The following is a 23,063-nucleotide window of genomic DNA, read 5'->3' as shown; positions in this document are numbered from 1 at the left end:
TTTTATGGAGGAGGAATAATGATTTGCAGATGGCAGAGCAGAGCCCTGTAAGAATGTGCCTTTCCCTGGAATGTGTCTTTTTACCGTGGGTTGAAGCCAACAGATTTAAGAGTCAGAGTGAAATCACATAAGGCTGATGAGAGACTGCCAGATTTGATCTGCCCAGCTCTGGATTTTTGATTCCTCCTTCGCTTTGGTGGCTCTTGTCGTGGAGAGTCTCAGGAGGAAATGCCCAGTTGGTCCCTGGACCTCCCCTCCCAGGAGGGTCAGTGGGTGCTGCCTGAGAACCCCCCAGTCATGTGAATAATGGATTCACAGCTCAACCTCTGAGAACTGGGGCTCATTATTCTGTTGTTCAAATCCTCTCAGTTCTCACCAGTTCTTGCACTCCTCGAGTGAGTCACCGTTTGAGTTTTCAAAGATGTTTTCTCTCCGTGTTTCCCTGCAGGTTTCCTGCTGTTTTATAGATTTGATGTGATGTTCTGGTGGGGATGAGCTCAGAAAGCTGTAATTGTTTGGCCAGCAGTGGCTGTGGCGGTGTGAGTGTCACTGTGACAGTGTCTGTGCAGGCTGGGGTTGTTCCTGCAGGTACCAACAGGGGTAGGACAGCCCTGGGCTGCACTCACAGCTCAGGTCCCTGCCTTTGCCACAGGCAGAGCCTCTGCCGAGGCATCTGTTCAAACAGAGTGGTGTAGAAATTAGCTGTTTAGTCCTAATTAACCTAATTAGTGCAGGAGGGAGCTGGGTGCTGGGTGCAGCTCCGGCTGTGCCCATCCCTCTCCCTCCACAGCAGGGCAGGGGCTGTTCTGTGCACAGCCAAGGCAGACCAATGGGGCTGGCTCCAAACCTGTCCCTGCAGATCCCTGCTTTTGGAGGGGCTTGACTCTCCTCTCCCTCCTATCCCAGGATGGTCCTGCACATCCTCCCTCACTCTGGGCATGTGTCCAGCCAGCAGAGACAAAAAGCTTTTAATTTTTTTTCTTTTTTTAGGTTAATCTGTTTGCTCTGCTTAATTAGGACTGAATTACAGCTTGAGCTTTCTCGCTGGTGACTGAATATTTTAGTCCTTACTCAGTGTCTGGTGAGGTTTGTAGGAATTTTGTATTGATTTTGATAGGCATTGCCTTAGGCCTAAAAAATGCTGCTTCCAGCAGGCAGTGGCTTCCCAGGAGTGTCTGCAGAGACCCAGGAGTGTGAGGTGCCAAACCTCAGCTCTTCCTAAACAATCCCATGTGTGGATGAGCTCCATTAATATCCATCCCACCTCTCTGGGAATCTCCCTGTGTCTGGCCCCACAGCTGGGCTGTCTGGGGGGGTGGCAGGGACACAAGTGGAGGGACAGGTTTGGGTTGGAGGGACCTTAAAGCCCACGCAGCCCCACCCCTGCCATGGCAGGGACACCTCCCACTGTCCCAGGCTGCTCCAAGCCCCAGTGTCCAGCCTGGCCTTGGGCACTGCCAGGGATCCAGGGGCAGCCACAGCTCCTCTGGGAATTTCATCCCAGCCCCTCCCCACCCTCCCAGGGAACAATTCCTTCCCATATCACATCCAGCCCTGCCCTCTGGCTGTTCAAGTTTCTCTCCGATGCAGGAAGGGAAAATGAGAAAAAGAATGGTTTTCAGCTTCCTTTTCCTTTTTTTGGGATGTGAAAACGCCGAGGTTTGGTTTTCAATTAGAAAACAGAGAAAAGGGAAACACTACCAGTGTGAAAATAAAATACAACAATGGGGTTTGGGCAAAGGCAAACACTTCTGAGAAAAACAGCAACTACAGTTTCATTGTCCTGAGTAATTGTTGCTGTCTTTTGGAGGGAGTTGAACGCCCCTTAATTGTGGATTGCAGATGATGTGGGCTGTGACCCCTGACAATGCAGAAATTAATGCCTGCCTTGGAATCCCACGTTTGTTTAACAGCTGCTATTAGTTCATTTTAAGGGATTTTACAGGTCTGGGAGTAGGCCCAAGTTCCTGCTGCACCATCACACGATGAGTGGCAGCACCAAGGATTGCAGTGCTTTGTGCAGCAGGTGTGGGACCCAGCAAAGTCTGGTTTTAAGGCGGGTGGAGTGGAATCCTGCCTCTGTCGTGCGTGTGTGGAGCTGGGCAGAAGTTAAACCAGCTGCTGTGAGGCTGATTGGCACCATGGAGGGTTCATTGCTGGTGTGTTGTGTGGGTCTGGTGAGCAGCCTCCACAGATAAACCTGGGTGTCTTCCCAGTGCTCCCAGTAAATACCGCAGTGGGCAGACTGGACAAGCCCCAGGAGTGCAGTGCCTGTGCCTCTCTTCTGCTCTGGTGCCTTATCTGGGACTGGTGAGGATGAAAAGGAATCTCCAGGCTGTATTTTCATGGAAATGGAGTTCCTGGAGCCTGGTGGGTTGCTGGGCTGAGCCTTGGCCATGTGATTGCTGCTGGGAGCTCTGTGCCAGCCTCGTTCTCTCTCTCCAGGCTGGGCTTGGGCTCCTGGCTGGACAAAGGCCAGGACAAGGCTGGGCTTAGGCAGAAGATCACCCCCAAACACCCTCATGGAATCCTTTGTGTTTGAAGGGACCTTAAAGCTCACCCATCCCTCCATGGGCAGGGACACCTCCCACTGTCCCAGGCTGCTCCAAGCCCCAGTGTCCAGCCTGGCCTTGGGCACTGCCAGGGATCCAGGGGCAGCCACAGCTGCTCTGGGCACCCTGTGCCAGCCCTGCCCACCCTGCCAGGGAACAATTCCTGCCCAATGTCCCATCCAACCCTGCCCTCTGGCAGTTCAAAGCACTAGGAGAAGTTTTTCCTGCTGTTTTTTTCTGGAGCACAGGGAGTGTGGGTCCCTGGGAGGCTGAGTCACGGCTCTGTGCTGGAGACATCTGTCTCAGCAGTAATTAGAGGAGATGAAACCCATCAGTGACAAGCTCTGTCCCAGCAGTTGGAGCTCAGATTCTCATTTCATGCTGCAGAAGGATGAGTAATTCTAAATAGCTCTGAAGACGTTTAAAAGCACCCAAACCATGACAGACAGCACAGAGCAAATGAGAACAAGGTGAGTTATTAAATGCCTGCTGAGCACACACAAAGGCCCATTATCACTGAGCACTGATACAGGAGCTGTGTGTGTTGTACCTGTGCTCTGCTCCCCCGGGGTGGGGCAGCTTTGGGGACACCACACCTGAGCCTTTCTTTTCCAGCAGCTCTGTGGGCTCTGAGCTGGGCTGGAGACAGAAGTTCAGCTGCTCTGTCCTGTGCTTTCAACAAGAAACCCTTCATTAAAAATGCAGGAGAACCATTGTGTGGAGAAAGGAGTCTGTAGCCGCAAACAGAAGGTTTGGAACATCCCAAAATTCCAGGGAGGAGCAGGAGAACCCCAGCCTGTCCCTGCCTGAGCTGCTCGTGGCAGTGAGGAAGATGTGAGTTCCAGGCAGGATTTCTCCCTGCTCCAGCAGAATGTGGATAACTGTTCTTGGCAGAGCTCCTTTCCAGGGGAGGGCAGTGAGCATCTTCCAGTTAAACCAGAAGAGCTGAGAAGAGTTTCCAGCTCTGGAGCCTGGAAGGAGCAGCTCCTTTTGCACCTGAATGCAGCTTTTTAATGAAACACAAAGTTTTGCCAGCATTTCGTGCCAGGAGTGCCAGCCCTGGTGGGGGCTGCTGATGGCATTGGCACTGCTGGGTTCAGGGGCTGGGATCATGCCCAGGGCTTTTGGAGTGCATGGAAGTGTTTCCATTTTCCTTTAGGGACTTGGCTCACACTTTCCAAGTGTAATTTGAAGTGGAGCCAGAATGTGGCCCAGGTCTCATTTTAAAGGGAATTTGGTTGAAGGCTTTTTCATTGCTCTAAGTCCTGCAGTGGCTTTAAGGCTGCCTGGTGACTCACAGGGAAAATCAAATCAAATAAATAAAATAACCTTCATATGCTGGCATGACTTGCAAAATGTGAGCAGTGTTGGAGAAGTTCTTTTCCTATGTGACTTTGCAGGAGCAAAGGGATGCACCAAAATCATCCCCGAGGCTGCAGCAATGAGCACTTTCTCCAGCAGAAAAAGTTAGGGATAAATCTGGGTGCAATCAAAGAGGGATATTCTGATTTTCTGCTTTGTTTCCATCTCTTTGGGTTTTGTGTGTTCACAGGAAATTTCTGTATTGGTTGTTTTACACTTGTGCCAAGCGCAGGGATGCTGATGAATTAGGGACTAATAACAATTAGTGTTGAAATCTAAACAAATGAGCAAGAAATGAGTCATAATTTTGGTGTGACCTGAGGACACAGCACTACTCATTGTCCCTTTTCTTCTGCTTTGTTCACTTCTTACATTCTGCTTTCCAAATATCATCATTTCTATTTGGGTTTGCAAATGCATTTCAGAAAAGAACCCTGAAAAGTTTCCAAAACTGAAGTTCAGAAATGTAGAGTTAATGAGGGTGTTTGGTTGCACTAAATGTGAAATTTTGCTCCATTTCACTTTTATTATCAATTATTGAGAGTTTTGAACTTCCTGCAAACCCAGAAATGCAGACACCCTCCATTCTGATGAGCTCTAAATGATGCTTCATCCATTCTACTGAAATGCTCCATTTCTTTTTTGGCAGACTGTCACTGGAATCACCAGTGAGTTCCAGATTGGTAAAGATAAAGAAAATTCCAGATTTTAAAGATGAAGTTTTTCGATGCTTTTGACTCATCTCTGTTTTTCAGACATGGGAAGACTGAATTTACAGCAAATCCCTGTCAGGGCAAAGTGCGAGACCAGAGCAGGGATGTTCATGTCCTTTGTTTTCAGGGTGCAGTGAAGTGTCACAGGTCAAGTCATGGAATCATGGATTCTCCTGAGTGGGAGTGGACCCACAGGGATCATCAGTCCAGCCCCTGTTCCTGCACAGACCCCCCAACAATCCCACCCTGGGCATCCCTGGGAGCTCCTGGAGCTGTGGCAGCCTCAGGCTGTGCCCATTCCCTGGGCAGTGCCCAGCACCCGCTGGGGGAAGAACCTTTCCCAAAATCCAACCCAAACCTGCCCAGCCCCAGCCCTTCCCTTGGGTCTGAGCACATGGGGCTGTAAATCTGTGCCTGAGGACGTTTCCTGTGCTGCTGCTCTGGGGTTTGGAGCCTCTCTGGTTGTTTGAAAGGAATCAAACAGAAGGAGCTGCTTCAGCAGGGAAGTTATTAGTGCTGGGTGCCCTTGAATGGCAAGGCTCGGATTTGGAGGAAAAAAGCTGAAATGAGACATTTTCCATTTTATGATTCTGTCTGTGGAGAAAGTCCTTTTAATCTCAATTTAATGAAAGTCAGCTCAAGACGTGTGAGTGACTGGGAGTGTTTGGGAGAGACAGGAGCAAAGCTTGAATGGGGCTCAGAGCAAGATGAAACTCTCCCTGAATTGAGGCAGAATTTGGAAAGGGATGGGTGACCACCATCCCCCTGTTTCAAAGGACCTGATGCTTCATTTTTCATTTCATTGTTCACTGGGGGATTCCAAGCCCCATATATTATATTATATTGGAAGGGATTTCCCTATACAAGATGACAAACGTGGCAGAATGATTTAAACTAGTGACAGGGACATCAGGAGCTCCCACCTTTTCCAGCCTCTCAGATCAAAATAACAGGGCACAGCCTGTTTGCTGCTGTGGGGATGTCCTTCAGCCTCCTGCCCTTGTCCTTTTCCCTATGCCTTTTCCCACAGCCTGTCTCCTGTGCAGAGGTGGGATAGGCTGGGGGTGTGCAGAGCACCCATCCATCCCCCCGGGACAGGAGGCTCTTTGGGCCTTGATCCTGTCCTTCGTGGGTGTCTCACAAAAGCCCATCAGAGAGCCCCACCAGCCTTGCCCATCCCCAGGGGGACCAGGTGACTTTCAGACTATCAGTCCAGACAGGAATGTCCCCTCCATGGGCCTCACATGGAGAAATCTCTAAACAGCTTTGCAGCAGGAACCTTTCAAGTGGAACAGGTGTGGGGGTGACATCACAAAGAGCTTTAGAGCTTCCTGAGAACATCATATCTGCTGGCAGAGCCACTCTGTCCCCATGGGGTGGGACAATCAGTCCACACCGCTGTCCCTGGGAGCGCTGTCCCATGGCCCCTTGCTGCAGGTGCCCTGGAGGAGCAGCAGTGCCCTGCTGGGTTTGTGTCCCGGCCCAGAGCCCAGTCCTTGTTGCCTCTGGGTGTTGGTGTCACCGAGGTCCTGCAGATGGGCTGGGGACCCCTTGTGTGAACGGCTTCAGTGGGGAGGCAGAGCCTGAGGACAGCCCAGGAGCTGCTGGGGGCTGTGCCAGGGCTGGGGTCCCAGGGTGGGGTCCCAGAGGTGCTGTACAGCTCCACCCACATCCCCATGGCTCCTGCTTGTCCGTTTTCCCCCATTTGCTCTTCCTCTGGAATCTCCCCACTGTTTCCTGGCAGCTCTCTGCCCACCCCTCAGCTGCTCTCCAAGAGCTGCAGGAGCACAGAGAGCTGCTGATGTGGGAGAATCCCAGAATCCCAGACTGGTTTGTGTTGAGAGGGACCTGAAAACCACCTTGTTCCACCCCCTGCCATAGGCAGGGGACACCTTCCACTATCCCAGGGTGCTCCGAACCCTGTCCAGCCTGCCTTGAATTCCCTGGGAGAGGAATCCATGATAAGAAATCCGTGGTTTTCACTAGGCTCTCTGCTCTCTGGCTCTAACTGAAGGAAGGGAGAGCAATTCTCCTCCCCGGCAGCCTGACTTCTTTCCCTGCCTGCTCCCCATCCTCCCCAGTCTGGAGCTGTTGGAAGGGGAAGGGCTGCAGGAAATGGCTTTTCCCCAGACACTGAGTCCACAACGGGATGTGTAATAAGCTGTAAGAATGGCTTTCCTGGAAATGTCTGATTAGAGAATAATCATTTTCCTCCTCCTGGTGGGAGGGGCTGAGGCTGTTTTCCAGGGAATGGCAATGGATTCTTTCTGTTAAAATCAAATCTCTGAGTGTGTGAGCTGCTGTGAATGTACCCAGAGAAATAAATGGAAACGGTCATTGTTTTTATCAACAGGCTCCCTTAGGAAAAAAAAAATATTCCATGGGAATTCTTTTATGGCCCTGTAATAGAAACTTGGATCAAATCTGATTCACTTCAACTGCTCTTACCCTTAATTGGGAGATCAAGGAGAAGAGGATTGGGAAAAGATAAGGACTGGGCTGCTGTTATTAAAATGTAATCTTGAAATTAGCAGTGCTGGTTGAGATTTAGTGCTGCTAACTGGGCTGGTAGGGCCTTTCCAGGGAGTCAAGGCATTGTTACTCTGCAGAGGGGTGTTTATTCATTATTTATATTTTTATTATTATTTGTTTAGGAACACATTAAGTAGTGATTTTTAAAAAGGATTGTGTTGTGGAAATAGAAACAAATTGATGTTGGGTAACCTTAAATCATGACTCCTAAGTTGTGGACTTTGAACTGAAATTCTTAATATTTATTTGATATTTAGGGAGATTTACATACAGTAAAGAATGAAGGAAAGCCCAGCAGTATTCAAGGAGTAAACAGAATCCTGTCGAAAGTTTTCCTGTCTGGTTTTCCCTCAATATCTGTTCTGTGTGTTTCACACAAAATAAGTAATATCAGGTCCTAAACTTTGTAAATAAATCAATGACACGAGGCTCTGACCCCTGCAGAGATGGTTTGGTTTGCTTTGATCCAAAGCCTCAGGATGCAGCTCGTGCAGAAATGACTGTTTGCACCAATATCCAGCACAGTTTAATTCACTCCAGGGATTTGACTGCTCGGGAAAACAGGGCTTTTATTGCCTGTCAGGATTCCTTAAGGTTTATCCCTCTCACTTGGCAGTGTGCCTGTGCTGCTCGGCTCTTCCGATTCAGCTCCTCTGCTAGAACTTTATTGGAGGTCTTTGATCAGTAAAAGTAGAGGTTGAGCTTTAAAAGCCTCCAGCTTGTCACCAACCTCTGTTCTTTGAGATCCCAGGTACAGCTCAGGGCCTTGTGTGCTCTTTGCTACATGACCAAAAGAAATTTGTCTCCTGATCCATCTCAGCATCACACAATGGATGATCCCATCTCCTGCACGCTCCAAGGAACATGGAAAACATCCCAGACCAGGTTTTTTTCACTCTGGTACCTGTGGGCACTGATTGTCCAGGAGTTACTTTACAGTGTTTGGGAAGAGGGTAATTAAAAAGAGTTCTTAAATGGTGCACAGTAATCTAACCTGGAAAGTTTCTGAAGGGATCTTCTCAACTGGGATAATTCACAGGACATGGAGATAAGAATATCTGGAAAAGACTGCAATAGACACTGAAGTTTAAAATGTCCCTACAAGAGAAATTCCTGCTATTCCAGTACCTTGAGAGGCCCCAGCTGGGGTGGGACTGCCAGTGCAGCAGGAGCCACCCCCAGGCTGTGACAGCTCTCTGCTCCGGACTGTGCCGCCGTCAGGGGCTGTAAAAGGAGGGGACAAAGTTAAACAGCACAGAAAGAACTTGTCAGGCTGCTCAGAGCCAAGACATGATTTCACACCTTCCCTCCCCAGGCCCAGCAGTGTCCTCACTGGGACCTCCATACATCCATGGCAGGCATCCCTTTATGGGAATTGAAGAATGTTGCAGCAGCCCTCTTATTAGAGGGTGAAAATGAGCCAAGGCACGGACTTGTTGTTAAACACAGCGTAAGAAGGGTCCTGGTTTATTCCTCTTTACAGCTCAGCCACCCTGACTCTAACTGTTCACTGACTCTGGCTGCAGCAAGCTCCTGCTGGAGGTTTCTGTGACTGCTGGTTATTTCCTGCTAAACTCTGACTGCAGGTATGAGTTTGTAGACTGTGACTGCAGGCTTTTACCCAGCTAGACTGTGACTGCAGGTTCCAATAACAGGCTCTAACTGCAGACCCAGACTGACCTCACAGCTGTGAGTCTCTCCTTCATACTCAAGGTTCCTTCTCCATGATGATCCTCCCCTCACCATTTACCTCACTCATCGTTATTGGCTCTAACTGTGACTCATCAGGGGCGAGGCTGTATTGGTTAATTAACGCAGTTGTTACTTATCGGGGGGAAGTCACCTCTATTCCCTGCTCCTGCAGTAGGATAATTCCGGCTGAAGGGAAGTCTGGGGTCCCTTTCCAGTTCAAAGCCCCAGCATTGGATGAGTTAACCCTTCCTGCCACATGTGGAGACACATGAGTGGGACTGGGCCCAGCTGGAGGTGGCAGAGGTGGCTCTGGGACTGAAGGTGCTCTTGTCCCTGGGAATTGGGTCATCCCAAACTGTGTTCTGCCTGCCTTGGCTGGGATGGGGTTTGGCTCAGGGAGGGCCCCTGAGGCGGCTGTGCCAGAAAACCTGGGGTGTTTTCCTCAGGTCTGTGATTGTTTCATTGTGATAAATAGTGCAGATGCATAAATTCACCCTAGATCAAGAAGGGCATGAATTGACCAAGATCCGTTTGCATTTTCATGCCACCAATACAAGGTCCATTACAGGGGGGATGTAACACCTGCCTGTGCCAGGGTCTCCACCACAGCCCTCCCCTGAGGGTCTTCTGGGGTCAGCACAAAGCTGGTGCTGCTCTTAGACAAGGGAGGCTGAAACCCTGGGAAAGTGTCTTGCTTTGGGAAGACAGGTATCTGCCAGGGAAAGCTGGAGCTTCCCTTGGGATGGAGAATGTAAACCACCACCACCACTCCTCTTTTTTCCAATTATAAATTTGCAGTTAAAAGCTTTTAGGCAAAAGACTTTGGAAATAGAACTAGCATTTCTTTACTGGTATGTATAACAAAGCAAACAAACAACAACAACAAAAAAACCCCCAACTACAGCATTGATAACAAAAACAGTACCCGGAACCTCGAGGACTTTGCTTCACAAAAACCCAGGGCAGTTTGGTCTCGGTGCCTCTGCAGGATCCTCAGAGCACCAAGCTGGGAACAGTGGAAAAGTCTTGGGCTGGTGGCTGGGATGGCAGGGTGTCCCAGCAGGGCAGGGTGTCCCAGCAGGGCAGGGGCAGGGGAAGGGTGTCCCAGCAGGGCAGGGTGTCCCAGCAGGGCAGGGGCAGGGGAAGGGTGTCCCAGCAGGGCAGGAGCAGGGTGTCCCGGCAGGATGGGGCAGGGTGTCCCAGCAGGGCAGGGTGTCCCAGCAGGGCAGGGTGTCCCAGCAGGATGGGGCAGGGTGTCCCGGCAGGATGGGGCAGGGTGTCCCGGCAGGCAGGGGGATGCAGGGTCACTCTGTAGCAGAGGAGCAGTGCTGATGGAACCACGATGGCAGGGCAGGGCTGGCCCAGCTCTCACAGGGTGGCAGAGGCACTCAGAATTCCAGGGTGAGCAGATGATGGCAGATTTCCCAGGACTGGACTCCTCCAGAGACAGTGAACTCTTCTAGCAGTGAGCAGCAGCCTGTCTCACCAAACGCCAAAAAAAAACCCCAAAAACCAGTGCCAAGCTGCCTCCAGCTCTGTCCTTTACCTGCCCCAAAACTCGAGTTATCTCCCCCTGTGAGCTTTGGCCACCCCTTTGTTTTGTTAAATAGTCTTAAGTACGACATTTAGTCTCCTTGGTAACTTAGGGGGAAAAATTCTTTACAGTAAAAAGGAACAAATCTGACCCCCAACAGAAGGACACTGGGAGTTGTGGTGCTGGGCTCAGGGAGGGCAGGAATTAACATCAAACAAGGCTTAGAGCCAGATTAGATCGAGTGTTAATACCATTAATGATAAAAATGGGACTCAGCTCTGCTTTTAATCAGTTCTCTGCAGAACAGGAGGGAAAAAAATCATTTTGAATCAGATACATTTTTGCTTCCAGCCTTTCCAAACCTGTCTCTGGGCTGTTGCCTGGCTGTGCTGGTGGAAAGGTTGTATTTCTGGCTGCTGTGAGAAGTTCAGGGGCTCAGGAATCAGTGGCAACACACCCAAAGTTTGTCTCCAGCAAGGAAATGCTGTGGGTTTTGTCAAACCATCTCCCAGTGAGCACAGGCCCTGGTCACTCGCTCTGGGAACATCTGGAGATGAAAGAGAGAGTCCAGGTGGCCACCAAGGTCTTGGAGTGTTCCATGGACAGATCAGCTGTCATCACCCTGAATGCTGCCCCCAAATTTCCCAGCAGAATCCCATCTCAGAGGCTGCTCTGTCCTGCTGGGAGATGTTTCAGGAGCTGGCCACACTTGAAGGAGGTGCTGGTGCCACCAGGATGGAAGGAAGCAGTTAGGAGGTCATTAACCCCAGAGAGCCTCTGCTCAGGGCTTTTCCAGGGATTTATGGGTATTTTAACATTTGGAGCTTTTTGGGAGCTCTGTGACAGTCACTTATCAGGGAGTTTGCTGATGGGACTTTCAGAGCCACAGAGATTACTCAGGCTTAAACTCTAAACTTTCCTGCTTGCAGAGGGTTCATTAGTGCCAAGGATACGATGGCTGCACTGGAGAGTTGCCATCTCCAGTGGCATCTCCAGTTAAAACTCTGCCAGGGAAAACAAGCAGATGGTGGAGAGTGGCAAAATCATGGAAGAGTTCCTGGGCTCCAACCATCTGTTTTGGAGCTGGGCTGGACGTTTCCATCCTGCAGCTGGGCAGTGGCAGGAACAGCCCACAGATACACATCTGTCCTGCAGGAATGGGCACATCCTGCTGCCGCTCTAATGAGGGATCCCAAATCCCACTGGCCCTGCCTGGGCATCACTGCACCGATGGGGGCAGTGCAGTGTCCCTGGGGCTTGGCAAGACACAAAAGCAGGTTTGGCTCCCTCTGACTCTCCTGGACGTGTGGGCATTCCCTCCTGTCTGATCATGGGATTCACAGTGTCCAGCTGCAGGGCTCCTGTCACAGGCAGCACCTGGAGCTGCTGGAGGAGCCCAGAGGAGGCTCCAGGATGAGCAGAGGGATGGAGCAGCTCTGCTGGGAGGAAAGGCTGCGAGAGCTGGGAATGTTCAGCCTGGAGAGGAGAAGCTTTGGGGTGACCTTGTTGCAGCCTTTCAGTGCCTGAAGGAGCTCCAGGAGAGCTGGAGAAGGACTTTGGACAAGGGCTGGAAGGACAGGACACAGGGAATGGCTTCCCACTGCCAGAGGGCAGGGCTGGATGGGAGATTGGGCAGGAATTGTTCCCTGGCAGGGTGGGCAGGGCTGGCACAGGGTGCCCAGAGCAGCTGTGGCTGCCCCTGGATCCCTGGCAGTGCCCAAGGCCAGGCTGGACACTGGGGCTGGGACAGTGGAAATGTCCCTGCCCATGGCAGGGGAGTGGGACAAGCTTAGGAAACATCCTCAAGTGTGGCTTTGAGCACAGACAAGGAGTAAAATACCTCGTGTGTGTCCCTGTGTGTCCTTACATGTCCCTGTGTGTCCCCATGTGTCTCTGCTCACAGTCACATCACTCAGTTCCCACACCCAGACCCTCCCTCTGTCCCTCCCTCTGCATTTTTCTTCTCTGAACTCAGGAGCTGCTCTTTTGACACATTCCTTGAGCAGTTTTCCAGCGGGATGGGCAGAGTCACAGCCAATCAGAGCCACGCAGGAACATCCACGAAGGAGCTCGGCTCTCTCCTCACCTTCCCATCAGGAATGGTGGGAATATCTGTAATTACAGATCACGGAGCACGGGGATGTGCTGCAGTCACAAAGGCTGGAAGCAGCTCCATGGAACTGGGTGCTGTCAGCTCAGGAGCTGCTCTGCCCCTCAGCTGCCTCTCTGTGCATCAATAATTCTGTTTCAGAACCTTCTCCTGGTTCCAATGCTCCTTGGCACTTTCCCCCTCCTCCTGCCACTCCCCACATGGAATCCTGTTAGGCTGAAGAACCGGCTGTGGATCATTTCCTCCAAAGGCTTTTTGTGCATGAAAAATAGATCAAAATCCTGGGGAGCTATTTATGCTGGTTTATTTTTACAGCTCTGACAGAAATGGTAATAGGAAAATGAGATCAAGATGCTTTTGGTACATTACTGGCAATAAAATAATAAAAAAAAGAGCAACCTCCAAGCAGATCAGGGTCAGATCCTGCAGGTAATTTTTGTGCTAGGAGTGCACAAAGCCCAGCGTGTTCAGCTCCTTCTGCAGGGCCTCCAGGTATTGTGGATGCTGTTTTGGAGGCACTTGTCTTTTATGAGTCTGTAATAATCTTTGCATTATGCTATTACAACATAATCAGGTCCTTGTCACACTGCCAAGGCTGAGCAGATAACATCAGAGCACTGAGGAATTTCAGCTCTAAACTCATTAGGACGACCCAGATTTGCTCCACGATCTTTGCAAACCTCTCTGTGCTCTGCAGGGATGTGCTGTCAGCCACATGGGGGCTCAGGAGGCAGATCTGGGCTCCAGCTCCAGCAGAGCCTGGGAATTCCACTGGGAGAAAGTCTCTCCAAGATGGGATTTAAAATTACTCTGCTCCTCTTTTTTAAAAAAATTAACCTCTGGGAGCACTCAAATGACAAAGCTGCAGTGGCTGTGGTTGCTGTAGTTTCATGTTGCAGAAATTCAGGTGTCACTCCTGATGCGCTGGGATGTGAAATGCAGTTTTGCAGCAGTTTTCCCAACAGGGGATGTGGACATTCATCATTCCAGAGGATCCTCCCCATCCTGGGCTTTGGGATCAGAATCTCTGAAATGCAGCTTCCCACCAAGCTTCTGATGGACCTTACTGGGTGATAAGGTCACATCAATCCCTTTTGCAGCCAGCAGTGATGCACTGTTTAGGGCAAGTTGGGTTGCATTTGTTGGAGAAGCACAGCACAAATTTTTCCTTGGAAAAGCCTCCAGTCTGAGCAAACTCAGCTGCAGTGTGTGGGAATGCTCCTCCTGGAGAATCCCTGCTCTGCATGGATGGGGGTTCTGCTTCATTCTGACCTCTCAGTATGTCAGATGTTCAACTGCTTGTGTTGCTTGAGGATGAAAAGTGGTTATTACCTATTTTTGCTGCAGGTTAAAGGCTCTGGAGTGTCTCTGATTCCACTCTCCTTTGGCATTTTTAGTTACCATTACAAAATAAATTCATTTAGGAAATATTGGACATTGGGACACTGGAAGATTTGGACATTCTGTTACTGGTTTGCCACAAGATAGACAGGAACCTGTCTATAAGTCTGAGACACGAGCACAGGAGAGCCAAAGAAGAAAAAGAATTAAGTTTTTAAAATGTGTTTTAACTCTCTCTTCCAACTTCCGTTCTCAGCAGGAATGGATGTGGGCTGGGATGTGCAGGTCCATTTGAAAATCCCATTTTTAGGGAGATGGCCCACGGATCTGGCTGCTTCTGATCCTCCCCAGAAAGGTTTTCTGTGGCCTCAGGACAGAGGAAAGAAACCTACAGGTGCAGCGGTGAAATTCCTTTTCCTGTTCCAACTGCAGGATGTGGAGACTCCTTGACTTCTCCCTGCAGGTCTCAGTTGTTCAGGATGGAGCTGTGCAGGGATTTCCAGCAGGATGCTTGGGTGAGTCCACCCAGGGCTGCTGCCTCTGCCAGGAATGTGCCACAGGGTTTGATCCTTGCACTTGGAAATGCTTCTGCATCCTCTGGCTCTGGGTGTGACCTTGCTGAGCCTCAGAGGTGGCACAGTCACAGCTCTGGATCACCACCCAGCCCCAGGCCTGATGTGAAAATCCAGATTTTCCTCTTCCTGGAGTGTTCATCCACCTGCATAGATCAAGAGTTCCAGAGCTCCCAAAGGCTGATTCCCTTCCCTTTGTTCCCCTCTGTGTGTGGTTTCCCAGCTCCCCTTCATGAGATTCCACTGCTGGAGTCCTGTAGGGTTTGTGACAGGGGACAGTGGCACTCCCAGAGCCTGGAGGAGCACTCCAGTGATGATTTAGGATCCAACACCCATCTCTGTATAAATATAGCCATGAAAAATGTCAAATACCAGCCAAATACTGCTGCGGGTGAGGGTTCTGGAATGGGATTATCACCCATAATGGGCCACCAGTTAATGATGGGGAGGTGTTTATCTCCCCAAACTGGGGTTGGACAGGCTGGGATAGGGATGTCCCACTGCTACATGCCACAAGCCTTGTGCCAGGGAAACAAAAGGAACGCAGAGGTTTGGGGAAACAACTTCTGCCTTCCATTCCTGGCAGCATGAGCTTGGCTTGGGGACCTCCTCCTCTGTTGTCCTGTGGGATGTGGGATGGGGCACGGCCCAGGTGGGAACAGGAAAGGTGGGAGTGTGCTGGGAATGTGGCTGTGCATGTTCTTTGTTCCCACAAAAGCAACAGTTTGGAGAGATAAAGTCTCTCAGAACTTTACAGGAGAAATTATTATTTCTTTGCATTTTTCTGCTGTATGTTTTTCTGTTTCTCAGTTTGAGTATTTGGCCCTTTGTTATGGTCCATTCTGAATTATTTCAGGTGCCCTGGTAATTGTGCTTTCCCCTTAACTTTGGAAGCTATTTTTCAAAGGAGAGAGGGGAGCAAAGATAAGGCAAAGCTGCAGAATGAGAAATCTATGGCTGATTAAGGCAGGGGGTTGCTAATCACCTTAGAAATGAAGTTATCAGCTGAAAATCCTGGAATCAAAGTTAGGGAAGGGTTTTCCCCTATTTCCTTCTGTCACAATGCATTGAGAGATTCTAAGTTTCCCTGGCAGACACGTCCTGACACCATTAGGTGTTGTCTCTTTGCATTAATGGCAGAGCCCCAGCTGGTCCAGGATAGGTTTCAGTCTGAACAGTCAAAATTCGGCTCGGAGCAGATAAAGGCAGGGTTTGATGGGAGCTGTCAGTGCTCGTCAGGGATGTCACACAGGCTCCAGCCAGGACACCGTGGCCAGGCCCCAGGGTGCTCACTGTCCCCACTGCTCTCTGGGCACCCTGTGCCAGGGCCTGCCTACCTCCACAGCCAGGAATTCCTTCCCCTCCAGCCCTGCCCTCTGGCAGTGGGGAGTCATTCCCTGTGTCCTGTCCCTCCAGCCCTTGTCCCCAGCCCCTCTCCAGCTCTCCAGGAGCCTCTTCAAGCACTGGGAGGGGATTTAAGGTCTCTCCAGAGCCTTCCTTTCTCCAGGTCAGCGCCTCCAGCTCTGCCAGAGCACTGAAAAAGCAGCTTCACCTTTGCAGCTGAGGCCTGGGGTGTGCTGCCTGTCTTGGTTTGGAAAGACAGGTGTCTGCCAGGGAAAGCTGGAGCCTCCCTTGGCATGGAGAATGTAAACCTTCTCCCTGCAATTACTGTAATTTTGAAATTAGGGGCTCTCAGGCAAAGATACAGGAATAGGAATAACAGTTCTTTACTAGGAACATTAAAAAATACATGTGTAGTAGTACAAAAAAAAGCAAATAGACAAAAAGAAAACCCTGACAGAGACAGAAGACAACCTGACAGGGAGCAGTCTAAAGTCCTCCTGCAGTGACAGATGTGGTTCTGTTGGAGGAGAGATGATCCTGGAGAAGGGTCAGTTTTCCTCTGAAGCTCCAGTGGTGCTGAGCTGGGTCTGGTCTCCCTCTGGGAATCCAGAGCAAACAGGCTGTGCTGGTGTTCTGAATGCCAGGGGTGATCCAGGTGGGAATGCTGGGCTCCTCCCCCTGGGTGGAGCCTCTCCCAGTGGGATGCTGGAATTGTCTGAGCCCTGCAGTGAGCCTGGCTGGCCCATGAACAGCAGATACCCTGCAGGGAGGATGGGTGGGGGAGGAGATAAAGAACCCTGGGTTCACAGCTGGCAGTAGAACACACACTGCTGGTTACACCCTGCACTGCAGCCCTGGGCACTGGCACAGGAGCTGCTGGTGCTGCTGGGAGCTCCCCGTGCCCAGGGAGTCTCTGGGCCCTCCCTGGGGCTCTGCTGCCCCACGGCCTCACTGCTGAGCCCTGTCCCAGCCTGGGCTGGCCCTGGGCAGCTCTGAGGTCCCACCTGTCTCACAAACGCTCTCACACACCCACAGCACCTCTGTCTGTGCTTCCAGAGGGTGAGTGGGAGCCAAAGTTGGCTCATCCCATCACTGGGACACAGCCTGTCACAAGGAGACCTTGTGATAACCAAAGTTTGCCTCCCACAGGGAAACAGGAATTGGGAGAAGGCCTCTGAGTCCAACCATCCCCACCACTGCCAAGGCCACTACTAAACCTGTCCCCAGGTGCCACATCCACACGGCTTTGGAACATTCTGAAGGACACTGACTTCAGGGCTGGTGATTCCACCACTGCCCTGAGCAGCCTGTTCCAATAACTCACAACCCTTTCAGGGAAGAGATTTTCCTGATTTCCACCCTAAGTCTCCCCTGGCACAAGCTGAAGCCCTTCCTTCTTATCCTGCCCCTTGTCAGCTGGGAGAAGAGACTGAACCCCACCTGTCTTGAAACTCCTTTCAGGCAGAAAACAAAAAGGTCCCCCTGAGCCTCCTCCTCTCATGTGCCAAAGCTCCTGGAAAGCAGATTTAGCAGTGTAGTGTCAGCTGTGCTTGAACATTTCATTCCCCAAGACAATCACTGCTTCTCCATGTGGAATCCTTAGGACAGTTACATTTTCCTTGGAAAAGAATAACAAATGTATTCTCCAGCAGCTTTCTGCAAAACACATCAAAGATCTCCAGGTGATGGATTTGTTGTCTGTCTGTTTCTCTGGGATTCCTGCACTAGAGTTTGGTGTTATTTATAAATCCCAGCATTTCCCATGGGTTTGATTCCTCCTGTGTGTGGACTGATGGGTATGTTATTGACTCACCCTCATTTTCTGAGGGGGGTGGGTCTATTTTTAGTTCTGTATCACTTCATGGGTGAATGAGTGGCAATTTAATTGTGTGGGAATGGGAATGTCAGAAAAGAGGGAAAACTGGAGCCTTGCTCATCATATTTAACCTGCTGAGTTATTGTACTCTGAGCCTCTGAGCATGGCTTTGTGTGAGAGGGACAATTTCCAAGGGCTGGAGGCACAGGACACAGGGAATGGCTTCCCACTGCCCAAGGACAGGGATGGATGGGCAGGAATTGTTCCCTGGCAGGGTGGGCAGGGCTGGCACAGGGTGCCCAGAGCAGCTCTGCCCCTGGATCCCTGGCAGTGCCCAAGGCCAGGCTGGACACTGGGGCTTGGAGCACCTGGGACAGTGGGAGGTGTCCCTGCCATGGCAGGTGGGTGGTCACAGTGTCTCTGGAGTCCTGTCCCACTTTGCCTGGCCAGCCCTGACTCCAGCCACAGAGAAAGTCCAGCTGAGGAGAGGGATCTGCCTCCCTCATCCTGTGGCCCTTTGTCCCAGGGGAGTGTGAGCAGAGACGAGGAAGAGAAGGAAGGACTCTGAAGGGTGAAGAGCAGCTGGAGTTTAATGATGTCCACGAGGGACCACCACAGAGTGCACCCAGCAGAGCTCAGACCATCTCTGTGCAGGATCTGAAACGCAGTGGAGGAGCAAGGGGAAGGTGTGGGAGCAGTCAGGGGGATGAAGGGAGTGACTCTGTACAGAAAGGACAAACAGTAGAACAAATCAAGGGGGCAAGGGAGGGAATAACAGGGATCCTGCCCAATCACTTGACACCCTCACTGGAACTTTCTAGACACAGGGTGAGGCTCGAGGTGATGGACTGGACCCAGGAGTTACATAACTGATGACTGATAGCAATAACCAGGGTAAACCATGAAGGGGTAAACATGGGAGTACAAGGAACAAACCACTACAGCTTATATAAATCAGCATAAAAGCAAGGAACAAATACATACATAGAAGTGACAAAACCAAAACCACACCACTGCAGCAGGGGTGGCGCTGAATGGGCTTTGAGGTCCCTTCCCACCCAAACCAGTCTGGGATTCTGGGATTCCATGAAAAGTCCAATAGGGTTCCTTAGGGAGGTGCTCTGTGTGTTAGAGGGCTTTGCTTGGATCAGCTGCTGCTCAGTTGGGACACAAAAGGTCCCCAAGGACCCTCCTGCTCTCCAGGCTGGTGCCATGGGGTGAAGTCAGGGCTGGGACGTCAGGGCAGGTGCCTGTCCTTGTGCTGGGAGCTTTGGATCCCCTGGGCTCTTCTGGATGTGTCCTGTGGGTACCAGGAGAAGGAATTGTGGTCACCTGAGCTGTGGTCAGGGCTGAGGCCTCCCTCTGAGCTCCTGGGGCAGGTCCAGCCCCACAGCCATGGGGAATTCACTTGGGTTGCAGCTCCCTGTGCACCTCTTCACCTGCATTTTGGGTGCAGGAGGGGCAGAAATTCCTTGTGGGGCCACGTGGGAACAAACAACTCCTTCCTGGGACAGAGATTCCAGTGTGACTTGGCCATTCCTGGGTCATGGCTCTCTTTGCTCCTGTTGTTCCCAGCAGAAATATTTATAAATACCTATAAATATTTATAAAAACAGGAGTTCTAAAAATTTATAATGACAGTTCAGGCTCTGTTTAGGAGGTGGATGTGTGATCTTTCCTTGGATAATTCCTGAATTAAGTTTGTATTGCTCTCTCTGGAGCAGGCTGTGGATGTGCAGCCCTTTGCTCAGTGCCCAGCTCTTTGCCTCACCCAAGTTATTCCAGTGTGGGGATTTCCAGGTGCTTTGTACAGATACTCCTGAAATTTAAGGAAGGTGACATGAGTTATTTACCTGAAGCACAGAAGGGTAAGAGTGCGATGGTGTGACTCGTGGCGGGCTGCTGGAAAATCACATTAATTATGATTTTAGTAGTTTGAAAATAATTATTCTGATTTTAAATCAGGACAAAACATAACAAATCTCCAAAAGCACAAAACCAGGAGATGCTGGGGGTCACTTTGGACTAGTGGTTGAGCCCAACAGCCTCGGGAGCACCTGAGGGCACAGCTCATTCCTCTGTTTCACCAAGATGCTGAGAAATTAAAGAAACACAGGCAGTTTCTGCCTTAGGAATATTCCTTTAAAAATATATCTGGTTTTCTCTGGGGTTGCCTAGTTCAGTTCTGGTTTGCTTTGCCTGTGGCCTCTTGCAGAGCTTGAGTGGGCCTTGTTGGCTTGGCTGGGATGGGAGGAGGGAAGGGACAGGCAGGGACAGGCAGGTCCCTCTCTGAGAGCTCTCAATCCTCTCTGGGGATTCAGAAAATGTCTCCAAAGTGTTCTGAAAGGTGAAATGTCAGAGCAGGACTGCAGTGGGATTATTCTGCATGTTCATGCGGCGGCTGATAGAACAGGGCTCAGGTTTCTGCTGGGGGCTCCTGTTGTGCAGCAGTCCAGGTGGGAGCCGGTGGGGAGCAGGGCTGTCCCGAGGGCAGCGTCCCTCTCTGCTGTCACCTGGACACGTGCCCCACGCTGGAGGGGCCAAAGCCACCCCTGGGAGGTGACACCGGGCACTGCTCCACGCTGGGGACTCCTGGTGCTGCTGGAAGAGGGAATCGAGCAGGGTCCATGGAAATGAGGGCTCACAGACAGGAGGGAAGGTGGTGAGCCTGGAAAGGATCCCAGAAACGCTGCGTGTTACCAAAACTGTGCAAAGTGATAATGCAGAGCAGCCTTCCTGAGGAATGTGGTTTGGAATGATTGCCCAGGGCCTGGAGTCCTGTCTGGAAGGTAAAGAACTTCTTGCTGATGACAAGGAGGCAGGGCAGAAGCCAGGTATGGCAAGTCTTCCTGTAAATCCCCTGTGTGTGAGATCAAAGAAGGATCTTACAAGATTTTATTAACTTGTAAACTGTGAGTTAAGGGAATTTGAAGCAGCACGTGAAAGAACAATAATGAACAAATGTTTTCAAGTGGGAGAAATCTGTCCCTGCCATATGTTTCACTGACTCATCCCTTCTGCAGGAGGGCATCTTGGAATTGTTTGAACTATTCCAGTCACTAATAATTTTTATTTGGGAGGAAATGCAGCACTGGATCCTTCACGGGGTGAGGAAGAGACCTGATCCCTCTAAAGCTTTGGGCACAGGTTGATCCAAGAGTGGTCTGGGTTGGAAGGGATGTAAGGATCCTGCAGTTCCAACCCCACCAATGCTCCCTGTGTCTCAGTGTGAGGTTTCTATCTTCTTTTCTTCATGTTGAGCCGGGGTTAATACACTGGAATCCCAGTTTCATGTTCAGACTCAGTGTTTATTAATTCTTCTCTATATAACAGCCTCATGAGCCATGAGCTCTAACAAGTTAGAAACTGGTGGTAAAATGGATACCTCTAGCTTTTTCCAAGGTTATTTAAGCGCTAGTCACCCAATAAAAAGGTGACACCTCTATTATTTGTATTTCTGACCCAGTAATGACCACCCAAGGCCTGCAATGTGGACCTTTTTCACCCAGTTAGAAAAAAACAACCAAAACCAAGAAGAAGGAGGTGAAGAAGGACCCAGACAATGCCCTAAATCCTCCACATTGCCCCATGTATATTACTATATACTAAAATCTCATATCTAAGTTTTCCACCCTGTGAGATCACACCATATATTCAAACTGCACACCCACAGCCCCAGTGCCATCAGTGAATTCACACTGCACACCCACAGCCCCAGTGCCATCACTGAATTCAGACTGCACACCCACAGCCCCAGTGCCATCAGTGAATTCACACTGCACACCCACAGCCCCAGTGCCATCAGTGAATTCACACTGCACACCCACAGCCCCAGTGCCATCACTGAATTCAGACTGCACACCCACAGCCCCAGTGCCATCAGTGAATTCACACTGCACACCCACAGCCCCAGTGCCATCAGTGAATTCACACTGCACACCCACAGCCCCAGTGCCATCACTGAATTCAGACTGCACACCCACAGCCCCAGTGCCATCAGTGAATTCACACTGCACACCCACAGCCCCAGTGCCATCACTGCACCTCGGAGGCCTGTTCCATGGCCTCAGGTCAAATGTAGCACTTGTCTGGGGGTCAGTGTCTTTTGGCACAGCAGGCCTGAACAGTTCAGCCTGCGGGGTGCCGACGTGTCAGTGCTGGGCAGAGGCCACACCTGGGCTGGGTTCTCCTGCCGGCTGGAGACGCGGTGCTGGGATACCGTGGGCTGCTCAGAACCCCGTCCTTTCTCTCCTCGCTGCCCGTGCTGAGGGAGCTGTGGCTGTGTTGCAGGTGTGGCTGTGTGGGGGCAGCATGGAGGTGCTGCCCTGCTCCAGGGTGGCCCACATCGAGCGCAAGAAGAAGCCCTACAACAACAACATCGGCTTCTACACCAAGCGCAACGCGCTGCGCGTGGCCGAGGTCTGGATGGACGACTACAAGTGGCACGTCTACATCGCCTGGAACCTGCCCCTGGAGGTACAGCCTGGCCTCGTGGTCACTCCCTGCTTAGACCTGAATTCTAGAGCGGCTGGTGTCCCTGAGCACAGCCTTAACCAGGGCTCAGCCCCAGCAGAGCTCCCTCGGCAAAGCTACAGGCTTTGGAGGGGTTCCTGCTGTTCCCACAGCCTTTTTAGTGTGGTTCTAGGAATTAAACCTGGGCTGGGGTGGTTGTCTCCCTGAGTGTCCACCCAGCGTGAGGTCTGCAGTGGTCTGTCTGCAGACTCGTTTCCTGGAGGATTGTGGATGTCAGTCAGTATCATTGGTGCCGCAGGTTTATTCCTGTGTCACATCCAGCCCAGCTCGGGGTCCCAGCTCATGGTCACTGAGCCCTCCCAGAGCTCCCGAGGGATGTGTGGCCCAGGGCTTGGGGCTGTTCGTTTTCCCAGTGCTGGAAAGTTTGAAGGTAAAGGATTAGAGGCTGGTGGCTCACAGAAGGGGATCCTCATCCTCTTAAACCTTCTCCTTAAAGAGCTTTGGTGGTTCCTTTGATTTCTGCCCAGAAACGGTCAGGTTTTCTTGGATATCTGACACATTAATTCTGGTGTAAACCTGCCATGTCACAGCTTGGTGACTCTTTGTGAAACCACAGTGTGCCACCAGCAGGTCCAGGTGAGCATGTCCAGGGGCACAGCCTGTACAGGAATCACTTCCTGCACTTCTGGGAAAGCTCCACAGCCTCCAGGAGGAATTTTTGCAGGTCCAAGGCTGCTGCTGGGTTGTCTGATGTTGGAAGCCAAGAGCATCTCCTGGTTCCTGGTTCCAAATGCTGCCTGGAGCAGCCCTGGCAGGATCAGTGCCCCATCCCTGCCACTGGCACTGCCAGGGGAGGGGCAGGGAGGTGGCCATGGGGAGGCAGTGATGCTCCTGGGTCACGGCTGGGATCAGCAGGTGAACGAGCACTGGGGGCTGCCCAGTTTCACTCTGAGGTCAGACTGGTGCCACAAGTGCCCAGCACCCCTGGGTGCAGTTATTTCCAGCCACCCCTTGGTGCTAAA

At 51.1% G+C, this 23,063-nt stretch overlaps 1 protein-coding gene across 1 annotated transcript in view; it reads left to right on the top strand.

Moving 5' to 3' along the window:
* Positions 1-23,063, top strand: part of GALNT17 (polypeptide N-acetylgalactosaminyltransferase 17) — a 203,166-nt gene that overhangs the window by 165,861 nt on the left and 14,242 nt on the right. The window contains exon 7 of the mRNA XM_066333123.1: positions 21,859-22,044. Within this exon, the coding sequence (XP_066189220.1) occupies positions 21,859-22,044 (186 nt within the window). The remainder of the gene's footprint in view (positions 1-21,858; positions 22,045-23,063) is intronic.

This window comes from Sylvia atricapilla, chromosome 20 (assembly GCF_009819655.1).
Source record: "Sylvia atricapilla isolate bSylAtr1 chromosome 20, bSylAtr1.pri, whole genome shotgun sequence".
NCBI lineage: Eukaryota > Metazoa > Chordata > Aves > Passeriformes > Sylviidae > Sylvia > Sylvia atricapilla.
This window is presented reverse-complemented; position numbering and strand designations above follow the sequence as displayed.